Source organism: Triticum aestivum, chromosome 3B (assembly GCF_018294505.1).
Source record: "Triticum aestivum cultivar Chinese Spring chromosome 3B, IWGSC CS RefSeq v2.1, whole genome shotgun sequence".
Lineage (NCBI taxonomy): Eukaryota > Viridiplantae > Streptophyta > Magnoliopsida > Poales > Poaceae > Triticum > Triticum aestivum.
In genome coordinates, this window is record NC_057801.1 from 73700721 (window position 1) to 73717116 (window position 16396).

General features: G+C 40.8%; 1 protein-coding gene across 5 annotated transcripts; it reads right to left on the reverse strand.

Moving 5' to 3' along the window:
* Window positions 1–282: 282 nt before the first annotated feature.
* Window positions 283–12709, reverse strand: LOC123068671 (uncharacterized). Of its 5 annotated transcripts, XR_006431950.1 has the most exons (16): window positions 9888–12709; window positions 9537–9638; window positions 8464–8709; window positions 8299–8393; window positions 8114–8214; window positions 7796–7942; window positions 7289–7396; window positions 7159–7206; window positions 6360–6440; window positions 6146–6206; window positions 5897–5991; window positions 5655–5759; window positions 5432–5477; window positions 5277–5344; window positions 2630–5103; window positions 1503–1877 (listed from the first exon to the last, which is right to left on the reverse strand). XR_006431950.1 is itself a non-coding variant. In XM_044491282.1 (7 exons), exons 1-6 carry the CDS (start codon window positions 6422–6424, stop codon window positions 5294–5296), a joined length of 423 nt encoding a protein of 140 aa, XP_044347217.1. In that variant the 5' UTR covers window positions 6425–6759; the 3' UTR covers window positions 4919–5161; window positions 5277–5293. The 5 variants fall into 5 exon arrangements, 2 of the variants coding, with proteins under 2 accessions (XP_044347217.1, XP_044347216.1); XR_006431949.1 differs by lacking the exon at window positions 1503–1877 and having other exon boundaries at window positions 4922–5103; window positions 6360–7076; window positions 9888–12691; XR_006431948.1 differs by lacking the exons at window positions 1503–1877; window positions 7159–7206; window positions 7289–7396; ... (4 more) ...; window positions 9537–9638; window positions 9888–12709 and adding exons at window positions 283–322; window positions 1180–1237 and having other exon boundaries at window positions 5049–5103; window positions 6360–6751.
* Window positions 12710–16396: the final 3687 nt, after the last annotated feature.

Here is a 16396-nt window from a genome sequence, read left to right on the forward strand (position 1 = left end):
ACCATGATGGGACCTTAGGTGATTTTTCTTTGTTTCCATACTTTCATGATCTTCAAAATCCATCATCTCCAAGACATAGCGTCTTGCATGCCATAGGATAAGCTAGTCGAATTGTAAAAGAGGAAAATTACATGTTGAAGTAGTAGAAGTCGAGTTTAATTACGAAAAAACACTTTGCGTCATAGCATACCGTTTCAACATCGAAGGTCTCCTGGAGCTTAATGCTGAAGCGCTAACCTTCTACCAAGTGAGGCATGTCGCCAAAACCCCGGTTGTCGTTGCACCAAGAGCACTCCTCGAGACTTTCGTTCGACGACATTTCCTATGTTCATAATTCAAATATTAAACTTCTAAAATTCAATATATGTACTACAGAAACTAAATTAGATCATTATTATTCAGCACGAGTTGACTATCGGTCCGTCGAGTCTTTTTTTTTTGAAAACTCTCAGCTCACGTGGTGTATATATTCGACCGTTGGTGATGGTCGCTCCTCCCTTCATCCCCGAGTACATTAAACCAAAATGTCTAGCACACGGGAACGAAGGAGAAGCGACCCCCACGACAACAGTCGGCTGTCTTCTTCTCTCATATATGGTGGACACACTCCTTCACTGATTTTTCGATCGACGGTGATGGTCGTTACTCCTCCTTCCCCTGGTGCATAACAAAGGTCTAGCACAAGGAGAAGGAGAAACGACCCCCACAACAACAGTCGGGTTTCTTCCTCTCTCATATATGGTGCAGACTTTCTCCCTCACTCATTTTTTGATTGTCATGTATGGAGCCTCGATAGACTTAAAGTCAACCCGAAATGTCGTTTAATTGTCTTTCTAGAAAATCCAGGCCACTCGATATTTCCTACATATTCTAGCACAAGTCATGCCAAAATTCACGGCAAAATCCGGCATGACCTTTGCTAAAAAAAAGGACATATCGAGCGCCTGAAATTTGCCTAAACAAAAATTAATCAACACTCCGGCAAAACATAGGCCACTCGAAGGTGTTACCTGCAAACATGGCCACTTGGGCAAGCACATATCCTATTTGCATTCAAACTTGATGGTCATTGCATTCAAACTTGATGGTCATTGCATTTCAATGGTTGAAAATATGAACAAAAACATTTCAAAATATCTTATAGGACTCATATTGACATGGAGATTTGGCTAGTCTCACCTCGAGGTCGGAGGGGGTCTGTGACGAGGACGACGGCGACAACGACATGGAGATTTGGCTGCATAAACAAAATAGTGCTCTCCAATTTGAGCATTCAAAATAGAAGTAGTTCTCCAATTTGAGTATTCAATAAGCAAAACAAATTAGTATTCAAATTAGCAGCATTCAATAAGCAAAACTAAATCATCTCTTGCGTCCGTACATCGTCGAATATTATCACTAATACATCTCGAATAGTATCATACATATAACCTCACTAATACAGCTAAAACCCTAGCGAACAACGGGTATCGGCCCGAGCGATGGACACCCAAAGAGAACAAACCATCACAGGATCATAGCTCCAGTGAGATCCCTGAAGAACCTGCCAGGTATTGGAGAACCTGCCCTCCAACGCAACCATGTAGTGACGGACGTGCTCGTCCTCCTCGCTGACACGGTGATGTGCCACCTCCACGAGGTCCTCAAACCTCTGCACCGTCACTGGCCCACGCGACTGCCACCAAAGAAGGCTCGGGTCAATGACAGGCTGGCTCCTCACCAAGCTGCGCCTCCCGGAAGGTAGCACATCCTAGTACCAGCCCGGCGGAGCCCAGTCCCGGACATGGCCCCTCTGATCAAGCAGGCCTCCTCCGCCGAGTCGACGATGAGGATGCGGGATAGGCATCATCGGCGTTGATGCGCGAATAATTGCTTTACTAAAAAAGTAAATTAGTTCTATTGATTTTCGTACTAAAAATAAAATAGTTGTATTAATTCACTAGTTCAACTAAGCATTTACTATAAATAAAAATAAACTAGTTCTTACTAAAAATAAACTAGTTCAACTAGTTCTATTAATTTTCTTACTAAAAAAACTAGTTCTATTAATTCAACTAGCTCTTACTAAAAATAAACTAGTTCAACTAATTGTATTAATTTTCTTACTAAAAATAAACTAGTTCTATTAATTCAACTAGTTCTTACTAAAAATAAACTAGTTCAACTAGTTCTATTAATTTTCTTACTAATTCTATTAAACACTTACTAAAAAACAATAAAAAACTATATTGAATTTTTTCTCTAAACTAAACACTACTGCCTAATTAACATCTAGTTAAACCCTACTGCCCTAGTTCTTAAGCATCTACAAGTACTAACTAATTAGATGAACCCTAGCTAGGTACTTAACCATCTACAACTACTTAAGCACCATTGATGAACCATAGGAATTTGTCCTAAAAACTACTTAAGCATCTACAACTACTGCCCTAATTAACATCAAGTTTACAATTATATTTACTTAACTACATTGGGTGCACAACAACTTTATAACTACTTAAGCATCTACAAGTAGTAGCTAATTTGATGAACCCTAACTAATTAGATGAACCCTAAAATTTGATGAACCCTAGGAACCGTAGCTAGGCAGAGGTAGGAGAGGAGGAGGAGGAGGTGTACGCGTGCTCACCTCGGGCACTGGCGGAGTTAGGGAGCGGCCGAGGGAGGGGCATGCGGCGTAGAGGTCGGCCGAGGTCGGTGTCAAGGTCGAGGTCGAGGTCAGGGTCGGGGTCGGCGTCAAGGTCAAGGTCGGGGTCGGGCGACGGGAGAGCACGCGGCGACCGACAGCAATGCAGGGCGACAACGGCGGCGACAGCAGTTCGAGGTGAGATTTGGGGGAAGTGGCCAGGGAAGAAGAACCGCGCGGTTAAGTCAAAAACAGCAGTAGCTCGTTTGCAGAAAAGCGTCACTGCTACATTAGCTATAGCTAACATAGCTATAGCGCGGGCAAATAGAACGCGCTACTGATATGTTAGCTATAGCTAACATAACTATAGCGCAGGCAAATAGAACGCGCTACTGATATGTTAGCTATAGCGCTTGTACTGAAAGCGCGTTGCTGCTACGCCTTTCTCCTTTTTTATTTCTATTTTATTTTCCTTCACATTTTTCTTTTTTCCTTTCCTCTTTTTTTATTTCTTTCACTTTCATTTACTTTTGTATATGTTCTCTATTCTATTTTAATTTCATTACCAGTAGCGCTTTCCGTGTATTAGCAGCAGCACACTTTCCGTGAGCTCGATGCTACTATTCCTAGCCTGCGGAGAACAGTGTGAGAATTATAGTAGTAGCGCTTCTTTCGCCTGGCGCCCTACTGCTATAATCTTAGCTGCAACGCGTTTATTTTCCGGGAGCTAGTGGTAAGTAGTAGTAGCGATTCTTTTTGGCACGCGCTACTGGTACGTTTTTGTGTATAAAGCTTTCCCTAGAACAAATGAGCGACATCTACGACGCTGATATTCGAGCATGATCAGACAACCATAAAATTCAACCTAAAGCCAAATAACAAAAGCAGATGACTGATTATTAGCAGAAAAGATCATCAGTGCTGACAAGATTTAAGAAACCAGCAAGATTAATTTCCTAAAGCCAAATAACAAAAGCAGATGACTGATTATTAGCAGAAAAGATCATCGATGCTGATAAGATTTAAGAAACCAGCAAGATTAGTTTAGGAGACGGAACAAACTCTAACAACAATTATAATTGCTAGATTTTTCATAGCAAGGAATGATGCATTTCAGTGCTTGAATCATGTGCCACGATACTATGTGAAGATTCACTATTCAGTTAGTACGGAGTAATTTCTATCCACACTTCTAGGGCAAACAATACAAAGGAGGTAACAGCGGCTCCCTCCACATTTTTGCATCCGGGCTTGGGACCGGTAAAGGTAGTGTTAAACCACAACAATACAAAATACAAGTTATTCAACACCAATAATTCAGCAAAGCATACAGGCCACACCATCACGCACACACACGCGCGCAAAAAAGACAAAGAAACAGACATAGATATGGGCACATCACACACACAGTGTAGCACTTGCACACAAGAAACAAACAGAAACAGACTCCCTCCACATTTTCACATCCGATCTTGGGACCGGCAAAGGCAGTGTTAAGCCACAACAACCAATCATTCAGCAAAGCATACAAGCCACACGCACACTGAGAGTCAAGCCACACACGATCAAACACAGTCACACACACAGTGTAGCACTTGCACACAAGAAACAGACAGAAACAAACTCCCTCCACATTTTCACATCCGAGCTTGGGACCGGCAAAGGCAGTGTTAAGCCACAACAACCAATCATTCAGCAAAACATACAAGCCACACACACACACACACAGAGTCAAGCCACACACGATCACACACACAGTGTAGCACTTGCACACAAGAAACAGACAGAAAAAGACTCCCTCCACATTTTTCACATCCGGGCTTGGGACCGGCAAAGGCAGTGTTAAGCCACAACAACCAATCATTCAGCAAAGCAAACAAGCCACACATGATCACACACACAATGTAGCACTTGCACACAAGAAACAGACTGAAACAGACTCCCTCCACATTTTCACATCCGGGCTTGGGACCGGCAAAGGCAATGTTAAGCCACAACAACCAATCATTCAGCAAAGCATACAATCCACAAACACACAGAGTCAAGCCACACACGATCACACACATAGTCACAGTCAAAATGCAATATTCACATAGTCACACACACAGTCACACATCATAGTCAAATGCAGAATATTCGGAGTCACACATAGAGAGTCAAACACACAGTCACACACAGAGTCACACATCACGGTCAAATGCAACATTCACACACAGTCACACAACGGCCAAACACAGTCACACACACAGACAGTCGAGCCACACACACACAAGAGAGTCAAAGCCACACACAGTCAGACACACAGAATGGAGCGCTTGCACACAAGAAACAAAAAGAAACAGACATAGATAGGGCACAAACACAAAGCAAATACATAGATAGGACTAAAGTAAACCAGAAAGCTATAAAGAAATTCTAGAACCTGGATGACTAGACACATTTCTGTTGAGGGGTGAGGGTGATTCAGATCTTCGTTCCTAAAAACAGGAAGCTGGTCAGAGGCTGATTTAAGTGATTATCCACAAGTTTGTAGGCCTATGGACAGAAAAGAAATGTTAAATGTGTTCTTATTCTACTTACTAGAGAAAGCAAGGTATGTAACATGAGCAACATTCTTATAGAAATTCTGGCTAAGGTAAGCCATTCATACCTAAAAGATTATACGTTTCAAGTTGACAACAGTGGTTGCCTCTCATCGCTTCCAAGCGGATGGCTAGCCTAAAATGACATGAGCAACTTAAAATGTGAGTGGCCACAATGTAAATGATGTTTTCTATTATTCTTGAAGCAAGAAAAGTAGCTTACCTCATGAGCAGCACCAACAGTCATTAGAAAAGAAGATTCAAATGACCTGTGATGTAATAAGCATCATATAAGTCCAAAATACTTGGGAATCAGTATGATCATAACAGCATAAGTAATTATTCATGTATGTATATCAAAGTTATCAAGGAATCAAGGATTTAGTCTAAACAAGTCAGACTGATCAAAATTCATAATCTGGCCATTCGAAAGGACAGAAAGTTACTGATGATTTTGTGTATCTTGCAACTCCAATAATCCACTTGGTTTGTCGTCTTTGACTTTAGCTATAGGTGAGAAGAACCTGAGAACAAATAGAAGTACCTGATTCCTGCAATGTTCAAATGTGTGGTACACGTTATGATGTCCAGAAAAGAATGAGGAAGTGGCAGGGGCTAGGAATCTGGTAACAAGAGGACCAAGGCTAGGTTGCATTATCCAAATAAGATGTAAGTTGTTTGGCAGTACCTTCTAGGAAGAACTTTTGCCATTTCTGCCCATTTATTCCCATATACCCAATGGGCATTAATCAGTGCATGTTTCTCAATAGTCCAAGCTTCTATCTGTATGTATGAATTCAAAATCAGCTTCATATTTACCAATCAGCTCTTCACGTAACCAGTATGTTTCTGAATTAGTAAACATTCCCTGTTTGTCTTGCACAAAGGGGGAAATGCATTTTAGCAAACCATAAAAATAAAACAATCAAAAGAGTACCTCTCTTGACATTGCTTGCATATACGTCCACCTTGCAATGAGACCATTTTGTTGGCCCATACTGCATTTTGAACACAAATATCAGGTGCCAATAGGTATTTATGGATACAGCACACCTAAAAACATAAGTAGCCAGAAGTAGCAAAATTTGACTAAATAAATGTTTTGGGACTTCAGGCATCAGCATTGCAAAATGTAAAGAACATAAATATACCTGCGTTGTATGCAAACACAACCCATCAGTGTCCTTAGCAACATAATAAAGAGCCAATGTGACATGTCAAGATCCACATGTCTGTACCTTAAATACTTAGAAAAGCGTTATTCCAGAAAATGGACATCAATAATACAAAAAAGAATATGATATCCACATAATTGGCATAATCACATAGAAGTTCAGAAAAAAAGAATAGTGTTAGGTTTGTTCACATTCAATAAACAACAATCAATTGTGACATATAAAACACAAGTTATAGAAGCCACACCATCAAGCAAATGCAATATTCACAGTCACACACACAGTCAAGCCACACACATATTCACCATCAAGCCACACACAATCTCACACACACAGTCAAGCCCCACACACAGTCAAGCCACACGCACAATCAAGACACACACACACACAGTCAAGCCACACACAATCAAGACACACACACACAGTCAAGCCACACACAATTTCACCATCAAGCCACACACAGTCAAGCCCTACACACACAGTCAAGCCACACACATATTCACCATCAAGTCACACACCCACACAGAATGGAGCGCTTGCACACAAGAAACAGGCATATATAGATAGGGGCACGAAGAGAAAGCTAATACATATGCAAGACCGAAGTAACTCAGAAAACTATAAAGAAATTCCAGAACTTGAATGAGTAAACTGATTTCTCTAGAGGGGTGAGGGTGATTCAGATCTTCGTTCCTGAAAGGGGATAATAATATGTTGCACTGAGACTGTCGAACCGAAGAGAACCCATGCAGTTAGATGAAGGATTCTAACTAACCAGTTGGAGAAGTGGGTCCTCGGGTGAGGGTGATTCAGATCTTCGTTCCTAAAAGGGAATAATAATATGTTGCACTGAGACTGTCGAACCGAAGAGAACCCATGCAGTTAGATGAAGGATTCTAACTAACCAGTTGGAGAAGTGGGTCCTCGGGTAAATATTTCAATGCGAACTCCCTTTGGCATGAATATCTTTGGTCTGTATTATGTAGAACTCCATGACCACAGCCAGGAACAACCTATGGATGCAACCAAACATCAGTAATTTATAATTTTTGCTTGCAAGTTCAAATAAGATCAACAGTGAAAAGCAACCTTAGATCTCTTGTTCAGCATTCAACTAGAGTAGTTTAGCAGTGCAAACTTCCCATAAACTCATAAACAATAGTCAATGTTAAATCTCAGAATGGGCGTGCGTGCAATGGAGGTGGTAACAACCTAACCCAGTGAGACTAAAACTCTAAATAAATGGCACGACTCCATAAAGCCGCACTGCATTGTTGGTTTCTAATTGGCAAAACAGGATCAAGAGACAAGACGATCATTATGGTTACAAGTTACTCAAGCAATTAATGATAAGAAGCTGAATAAAAAAGGTGTAAAATCACAGGACACTGAGATGAACTAAGAGCCAATACCTTGTACAATGTAGCAAAAACACGAGAGCGTTGTGGGCCAGCACCAGCCAATATTGTGCATGTTATACAGCAGCACTAAGAAACATGTTCCATCAAGATTTTTGAGAATAAAATATGGAGGCAACATCAATTCCAAACACAACTTGCCTGCATCAAAGAACCACTGCAGTACTTAAACATGAGTATCAAGTAGGGTAATTTGTTACAAACAACCACTACACCGGCAAGGAAACAAAGAACCATACAAGACAGAACATGAGAAAGGAGTAAATTGCAGAAGAGAGAAACAAATCTACAACTGAATGGAGTAAGCCTTACTCATCCCCAATTTGGCGTTGCACAATTTGAGAGATACCATAGTATCAAAGTGCAGCTTCCAAGAATCTACGCTTTAGATCTAAAATTCTCGCATAGCAGACCTACAAGAGATATAAGAAGGGAACTAAATTTTTATCCTTAGTTGTAGACAGATAGATTATTAAACTGTTTCTGAACCAAAAAACCTTGTATTGTAAGTTCAGAATTTCCTAGTTGCTGTTTGTGACCAAAACGAGGCTTCGTTGATAAAGGCTTCAACATTCACTGCATCATCATCATCCTACGAAATGAAGAACTACATTAGTTCAGCTGACAATGCAATGACGACAAAGGTTAAAAATAGGACTGACCTCCAAATAGAGTCGTGCAATCTGGACGCACTTGGATAATTTGTTTGTGTCATCAAGCATCCTGGTTTTTAAGAAGATGGTCAGATTTCCCAGACTTAGAAAATCCAATGACATGTAAACAGAGACAAAAGCTTGTTTCAATCTGATTCCTGAGTCCAAGTCAATGCCACTAAGCATTTGTGCTGCTCTCAACCATTCTTGTTCAGATTCATACAGTTCTGCAAGCTTCTCTCTAATCACTACAACCTGTGTATAGATAGCCAGCACAGTTATAGATCAAGAATGTTGCAGCACTTTTTTACATAATAAGAACAAGGTCAATTACAAAGTCACCGAAGAGGATATAGTGAGCAGTTACAAAGCCCACAGAAACATATATTATGTCAGTTATTTGTGGTAGCAGAACAAATCTAGAGATAAACATTCTCTATGAGATTTACATGAAGACACTGGACCAGCAGTAAATTCACTAGAGGATTTCTTTCACAAGATGACAAGCATAATGCAGGCATTCTCTGTACATTTTTCTGAACAGGTATTAATTAACCAGCTTCAATCTACATAATCTTTCAATACTAGGTATTTTTATAAAATTAAAATGAGCACACTTATTCTATCTTTGTTTACTTTGATGGTAGCTAATACCTAGAAATATGAATAGCAAGACCAGCAAGACCTTTTGACATGATTGCAGTAAATAGAAATCATACTACTCATTAATGGCTAATTTCAGTGACTGTTTTCAGCAGCTCAACAAAGTTTAAACCCATGAAACATTATAAATTTGAACTTCAACAAGAACTCCCAAACATTAACACTAAAGAAGACATAGATATTTAGATTTCTGAAATGCGATGCATAAGAGGGACATGATGCACGAAGCCATACGTAGATATTTAGGTTTCTACAATGCAACCCATGTGAGCATGAAATGAGTGGCAACAGTAATTCCCTATACTGCATTATTTTCTCTACTCACAGACAAGATCATGAGGTATTATAAAACTATAGTCCTTGAGCAATAATTAGTGCTTGATAATTGAATAGATATAACTCGGTTTGAGATAAGCTACCTTTCCACTCTTCAGTGTCTTCCATACATATACTTTAAGTTGGTCGGTTGTAATGTTACTCCTAGTCTCTTCCATTACAGATTTGATCCATGGCAACACTTCCTGCAGTATATGGTGACTATTCTCAGTGTATGCGCATCAAAACAGTAAATACACCATTTTAAAATAACAGGGCGTATGTTTTTCTTCTTCTTAACACCATGTGCAAAAGCAAGTGGGTAAATAGCACAGCCACAAGTTCTACAATTTGTTCATTTATTACGAACAATTTGTTCCAGGAGATCCATTTGGCAAGCACAAGTTGAGCATGATGTGGCAGAGAACATCAACTACACATAAAATCAAATGTACCTGATTAGCCAGGGCGTGCAGTGGCCCAGCCAAACTGTTCAGTGTCCTTAGCAACCCAATAAAGAGCAAATGTGAGATGTCCAGATCCACAAGTCTGTACCTTAAATACTTAGAAAAGCATTAGAATATGATATCCACATAACACACATATCACAAAAAAGTTCAGAAAAAAGAATAGTCAATTGTCTGCAGTAAACAAGTACTGGTGTGTTACCGCAGGAACTACCAATACAAAGTTAGCATAAATGATTATATTCGTCAAGACATCAATCACTCCTAGCATATAAACATGTACCATCTCAAGGAAAATTTGTAAGAGATGTGGTTAATAACTTGGATAAAACAAACCATATCTAGTATACTAGCACAGAAGTGATATCAACATATTTCTACGTTCCACATCAGATAGTGTAGAACACAGCATAGTTAGTATAAACACACCACGGCCTACACGGTTTGCACCTCTGAACGCATCCCCATATATGGAAAGACAGACATTGGAAACATAAGCAAAGCATTACAAGAAGAACCCAATTTGAAACAACATAAGCAGCAATCAGAAGAACCATAACGATCACCCCATCTCTGCATATAAGATGGGTTATTCAAGAACGTAAGAACAACCGTAACGACCCACGAGCCAAACTAGAGTATCACAAGGGCGCATGCGTTTGAGGTATGGAAATCGCCGACGAACAACGCAGCGATGGAACCGATCTGAAACTGACCTTACTCTGGCCTCTCCCCGTCTCCGTAATCCAAATTCAAAACCAGATGGCGAACACAAAACACAGGAACGCAAAACGTAATCGTTCATCGCTCCGCCGCAAAAACGAAACGCGGGATCGCGAGTGTCTACACTATCTGAAACACTGAAACACAAAATGACGGATAACAGAAGCGCACGCAGAAGTTCAATGATCCAACAAACTCAGAATCAATACTAACTACTCAATGATCCAACAAACATTACAACAGAATTTTATGCAGTAGGATGTCAGAAGCTCAATGATCTCACTATAAATTAATTGTCACAAAGTCTAGGCAAATCAAGAAAAGCATTATTCCAGTGACTAGACATGAGTAATACAAGAAAAAGAATGTACTATCAACATAAGACATAGCAGAACACGCATATCACTAAAAATTTAAGAGAAAAGAAGTTAGATGTATACACTAAACAAATACTAGGTCATTAATCACAATACCGAGTTGATGCCATAAAATTTAACATGACAAGCAATAATTTTTCAAGCACGCTAACTGGGGATTAACAAATGACAGAGCATAAGAGTTGGGCTAGTCACCATCATCACAAGAAAACAAGCAGCACATGTCCACGTTATAGGTTTGTTGAAATTTTTGTCCAAAGGAAAGGGACACGATAGAATTTTCATGGATAAATAAGCATGCGCATAAACATGTGATGAACGTGCTTTCATGGATAAATAAATTCTGGAGTTATGCTCACAACAGAAATATATATATACCCATATGTGCAATGACAAAATTCTTGAGTTATGCTATGCAATCTAGAATGTAGTCTAAGGGGAACTAACTAGCAGCAGCTCATCTAGAACTCCTATGAGTACTTCGATGGAAATAGCAAAACCAGGAAGAAAAGAAGGAACCTTTGTCCAACAGTAGCAGCAGCAGGTGTTCAATTAGTCAAGCAGCAGGTGTTCAATTAGTCAAGCAGCAGGCAAAACAAAGCAAAGCATGATAAAAAAGAAACAAATTGGAAAGAACATAAACAGTATACACCATCAGAACTAGGAAATCACCTAAGATGAGAGCACACACGCCTAAGGCCTAACTAGTACAACAAGAACTCAAGAATTAGCGGACCCTGGAACTTAAGAATTGACAGAGGGCCAACAAGAACTGACAGAGGGCCAAGAATTGAGAGAGTATCACAAGAGAGCATCGCAGGTGACGTAACTGAGGAACCGGTCTGAACTAGCACGATAAACGAACATCGCTCCCCGTCTCCGGCCGTAATCCAATTTCTAAACCAGACCTCGTTCGTTCCTGCAACCGACGCGAACACGGAACCCAGGACCCGGAGTGCCTCTCGGATAACAGAATCGCACGCAGAAAGAAAGAATTGCTAGTTCGCAAATGAGACGGAGACCCCCGACGAGGCGAGACGGACCAAGAACACGCGAGCGCATCGGGACAACGACGAGGACGAGCGAAATCGAACCGGACGCGACTCTACACGGACGACGGCGAAGACGAGCAAAATCGAATAGGACGCGACTCCACACGGACGACGTCAAGGACGAGCAAAATCGAACCGGACGGAGACTCCACACGGACGACGGCGACGAGCAAAATCGAACCGGACGGCGACTCTAAACGGACGAAGGCGACGAGCAAAATCGAACCGAACGCGACCCCAAACGGGCGACAGCGAGGATGAGCAAAATCAGAGCAGGCGCGACTCCAAACTGACGAATAGAGCACGAGCAGAAACAAAATCTTGTGCGGTTCTAAACCTAAACGGGCGGCGAATCGAGGACGAGCGAATCCGAACCAGACGCGAGGAGGCGAGGCGAGAGGCACGACCCGAGGCCCCGGGCGAAGAGGGGAGGAGCAGACCGGCCACGGCCAGAGCGCGGGGAGGGCGCGCGTGGCCGCGGGCGGCCCGCCGGGGAAGAGGCAGCGTCGCCGGCCGGGTCCTTGCCGGAGGCGGCTTCGGCGGACGGCGGAGACCGGAGGGGAATGGAGCTGCTGGTGGTGGGTTGGGGTTGGATCCGGGCCGGGTGGGCAGGACAGGAGGGGGCGGTCGGTCGGTCGGCAACGCGGCGCGGCGCGAAGATATTACCGTTGGGAGCCTCGGATTGGGATCGGGTGCTCGAGGCGGTTTGGGAAATTTCTAGTAGGGTGGTCCAGGCAGGAAAATGCTATTTGCCGCTCGCTATGTCAAACTGTCGGCGTTTCGCATAGGAGAGCGACCGAGCAGCGACGCAACGGGGCCGGCCCGTTTAAACGTTCCAACGTCCCCGGTTTTGGGAACCTTCTAGAGGTTCCCAGCTGGTTTTTTCTGGTTTTGAAAAACTTCTAGAAGGTTCCTTGAATTGGTTTTTTCTTTATTATGTACTAGCACACATGCCCGTGCGTTGCAATGGGAGAAAAAATATCACAACCCCTACCCCTCTGGCGAACACCACCACCACCCCACAAATAGTCCATGGAAGCACCTATGTTTTTGCTCCTTCCCACCTCTAGGAACGGTGGCTGTTCACGTGGCCACGGTGCTTCGAAAGTGATTAACCCAAGGCGACAAGCTTGGACCATCACATTATCTTTGAACCGTGCCAACAAAGTAATGTTTCTACCTTGCTAAAAAAACAAAGCAACATTTATATAACTTCAAAAACCTAAACTTGTGAAGGTAGATGTGAGGACCGCCCTCTGCGAGCTACTCATTGATGCACATCGGTTGCTACAAAATAAAAATTCTCTCAAAGCCAAGATGTGTCAATTCAGTAAAATTCATACAAAAATCTGAATTGTTATAAAATCAGCCAGTAAAATTAAATGCAACAAGAAAACTTTCCTTTGATGTACTCGTTTTTTATCCACCGGGAACCCAGGTCGTCAACCATGTCCATTCATGAGGACGTTTTCTCGGCGTGATTATTCTCTGATTAGAGAACCATGGACCACCAAGCCGCTATGCATGTAAGGCAGCACATCTCGCATGAGTCACGAGCCAGTTTTGACCAACGCAGATAAATGCATGCCGTGCATGTATCCCTCTCCTTCCTTTATTGGCCACTCTTTCTTATTACTAAACTCACAGTCATATATAAATTGGTAAATTTTACTCTAAAGGAGCGAGGTGGGACTATTTAATACTAAGCGAAGCCACCATATATATCATAAGATGGATCTAGCTTAGTTGGTTACAATACAACTGTGGTTAAGTTCGGAGACGTCAAAGGTTCGAATCCCTGCCGCGACATTATTTTTTTGCTATATTATGTAGCCCGAGCAGGCCCAACAACTGCACAAGCCCAGAAGCAATGGAGAGGAGGCGGCCCATACCAGCAAACACATACGGGAAGAGACCTATATGAGCAATGGATTAATACCACCTTGACAACCATCGAAGCTTGAGACTGTACGGAGCTGCGGACGCATTGTTATAAAAAAACATAGCATAGGACCACCTAAACGGGACGAAACCAAGAATATCACCTTGCTTTATTAGTAAAAAATAGGTATAGATATAGATATAGATTTCTCTTTTCTATTTTCTTTTTTCTTTTCTTTTCTCTCATTTTTCTATTCCTGTTTTTTCCTTTTGTTTCTTTATTCTGCTTTTTCTATTTTCTTTTTAATTTTAATTTCTCTCATTTTCATTTTCTTTTTTTTCTTTTGTTTCTATTTCGTTTTTTTAATTTAAAATTTCTGCACAGTTCAAAAAAAATCACGGTTTCAAAGTTTGTGCATAATTCGAAAATTGTTCATGGTTTCAAAATTTGTTCACAATTCAAAAAAGTTTACGGGTTAAATATTTGTACATAATATGAAAAATGTTTGCAATTTTATAAAAAAATTCACGAATTTTGAAATTTCATCATATTTCAAAATTAGTTAACAATTCAAAAAATATTCGCGGTATAACAAAAAATGTTCACAATTTAATAGTTTTGTTCATGAATTTGAAATTTGTTCATGTTCCAAAATTTGGTCACAATTTAAAAATGTTCATGGTTTTCAAAATTTGTTCGCAGATTTGAAAAATGTTCACAATTTTCTAGTTTTGTTCACGAAGTTGAAATTATTCTTGTTTTAAAATTTGTTCGCAATTAGAAAAAATATTATGCTTTCAAAATTTGTTCAGAATTCAAAAAAATCACAATTTTATAACTTTGTTCACGATTTTTAAATTTGTTCATGTTTCAAAATTTGTTCACAATTCAAAAAATGTTCGCAGTTTCAAAAAAAATTGCGGTTTTATAATTTTGTTCACGAATTTAAAATTTATTCATGTTTCTAAATTTGTTCATAATTCAAAAAATTTGTTCGCAAATTAAAAAAAGTGTTTGTGTTTTCAAAAAATCTTCTGGTTCGCATTTAAAAAATGTTCAAGAGTTCAAAAAATGTTCCTGTTTTCATTTTTTTGTTCAAAATTTCAGAAAATGTTCTGAATTTTGAAAATATGTTCACATTTTCCAATTATTCTTCACAGTTTTTAAAATTTGTTCCTGTTTTAAAATTTGTGTTCAAATTTCAAAATATTTTCACATGTTTCGATAAGTGTTCAATATTTAAAAATTCTATTCACGCTTTCAAACATTGCTCAATTTTTTATAACTTTGTTCATATTTTCCCAGAGAATGATCGAAAACTCTGGAAAAAAAATCGGATCTCCGTATTTACATTCTTTACTATTTTGCGCTTATTGAATGTTAGTAGGACTCGCTAGCCCGACTGGCTAGCGGGAATGCCTCCTGAGCTGGAGGTAAAGAGTTCGATTCCCTCCTCCGTCAGGATTTTTCGCTATTTTTTACATCGCCACAACGCCTAAAATGGGCCACCCAATTGGGGCTCCGTGTGTGCGTCGCGGCGGCAATTTGCCGCAGAGCGCGTCACATGCAAGGTCTCGTCGAGGCAGAGGCGGTTCCGTGCGGACCACGGCCCGGAGCTATCCGGCCGACGCACATGAGCGGGCTGGCCCATTTGGTCATGTTAGGTTGTGTGTCGTGTCTTATCTTGAAAAAAAATGTTTTTTTAGAATTACTGCGCATTTCATTAATCACAAACATAGTGAATACAACACACACGCGAAACTGATCAGAAAGTCCGAGAGAAAACACGTGCTCCCAGAACTTTGCGTAAAACCCCTCCAAGAAAATAAAATCACATCTAAGACCATAGGAATTCCGGCAACTGCCGTCACCACCGACATCGTCTCTGAATTCAGAGGAGAACCATAGCCAAGAAGGGCGTTGTGAGCCTATGAAGAAGTGTGCCAAGGATGAGGCCTTTTATCATTGTGTTGTGTCGACCAGGGATCTTCCCCATTCTCATCGAATTTCGGAGCTACTGTCAGTCGTCGAGGTCGAGCACCAGATCCGTCGCCATCAAGCTGCAAGTCAAGATCCGGAACCACCATCCTCTCACAGTCATCAATGATGTCACCAAGGATTGAAAGTGCTAGTTATCGACTAGAGGGGGGGTGAATAGGCGATTTTTATGAAAGTCTTCAAAACATGGAAGTTTCAAAGACAAACAATAGAAACAACCTAATTGATATGCAGCGGAAGATAAACTACAACAAGCAAGCCATAATCAAATATGCAATAGCATTAACGTTCGAAGATTAATAGCAGCTAGGTAGTAGGATCAGGATGGAAGATAGTATGAAGCCAATCAACAATAGTAGTCAAGCAATGAAGTCAATCATATAAGACGATAAGCAATGACTCCACGAAGACAAACTCAAAGTAAAGGAGGGAAGAGATAGAACCAGTTGCTTGTTGAAGACACAG

What these genes read in the sequence shown, in the direction of transcription:
- LOC123068671 (XM_044491282.1), bottom strand. Translation starts at nt 6,424, where the DNA reads ATGTCACATTGGCTCTTTATTATGTTGCTAAGGACACTGATGGGTTGT. An exon ending in TGCAAGCAATGTCAAGAGAG is followed by an intron (nt 5,992 to 6,145) that starts GTACTCTTTTGA and finishes TCATACATACAG; the next exon opens with ATAGAAGCTTGGACTATTGA. An exon ending in GCAAAAGTTCTTCCTAGAAG is followed by an intron (nt 5,760 to 5,896) that starts GTACTGCCAAAC and finishes TGAACATTGCAG; the next exon opens with GAATCAGGTACTTCTATTTG.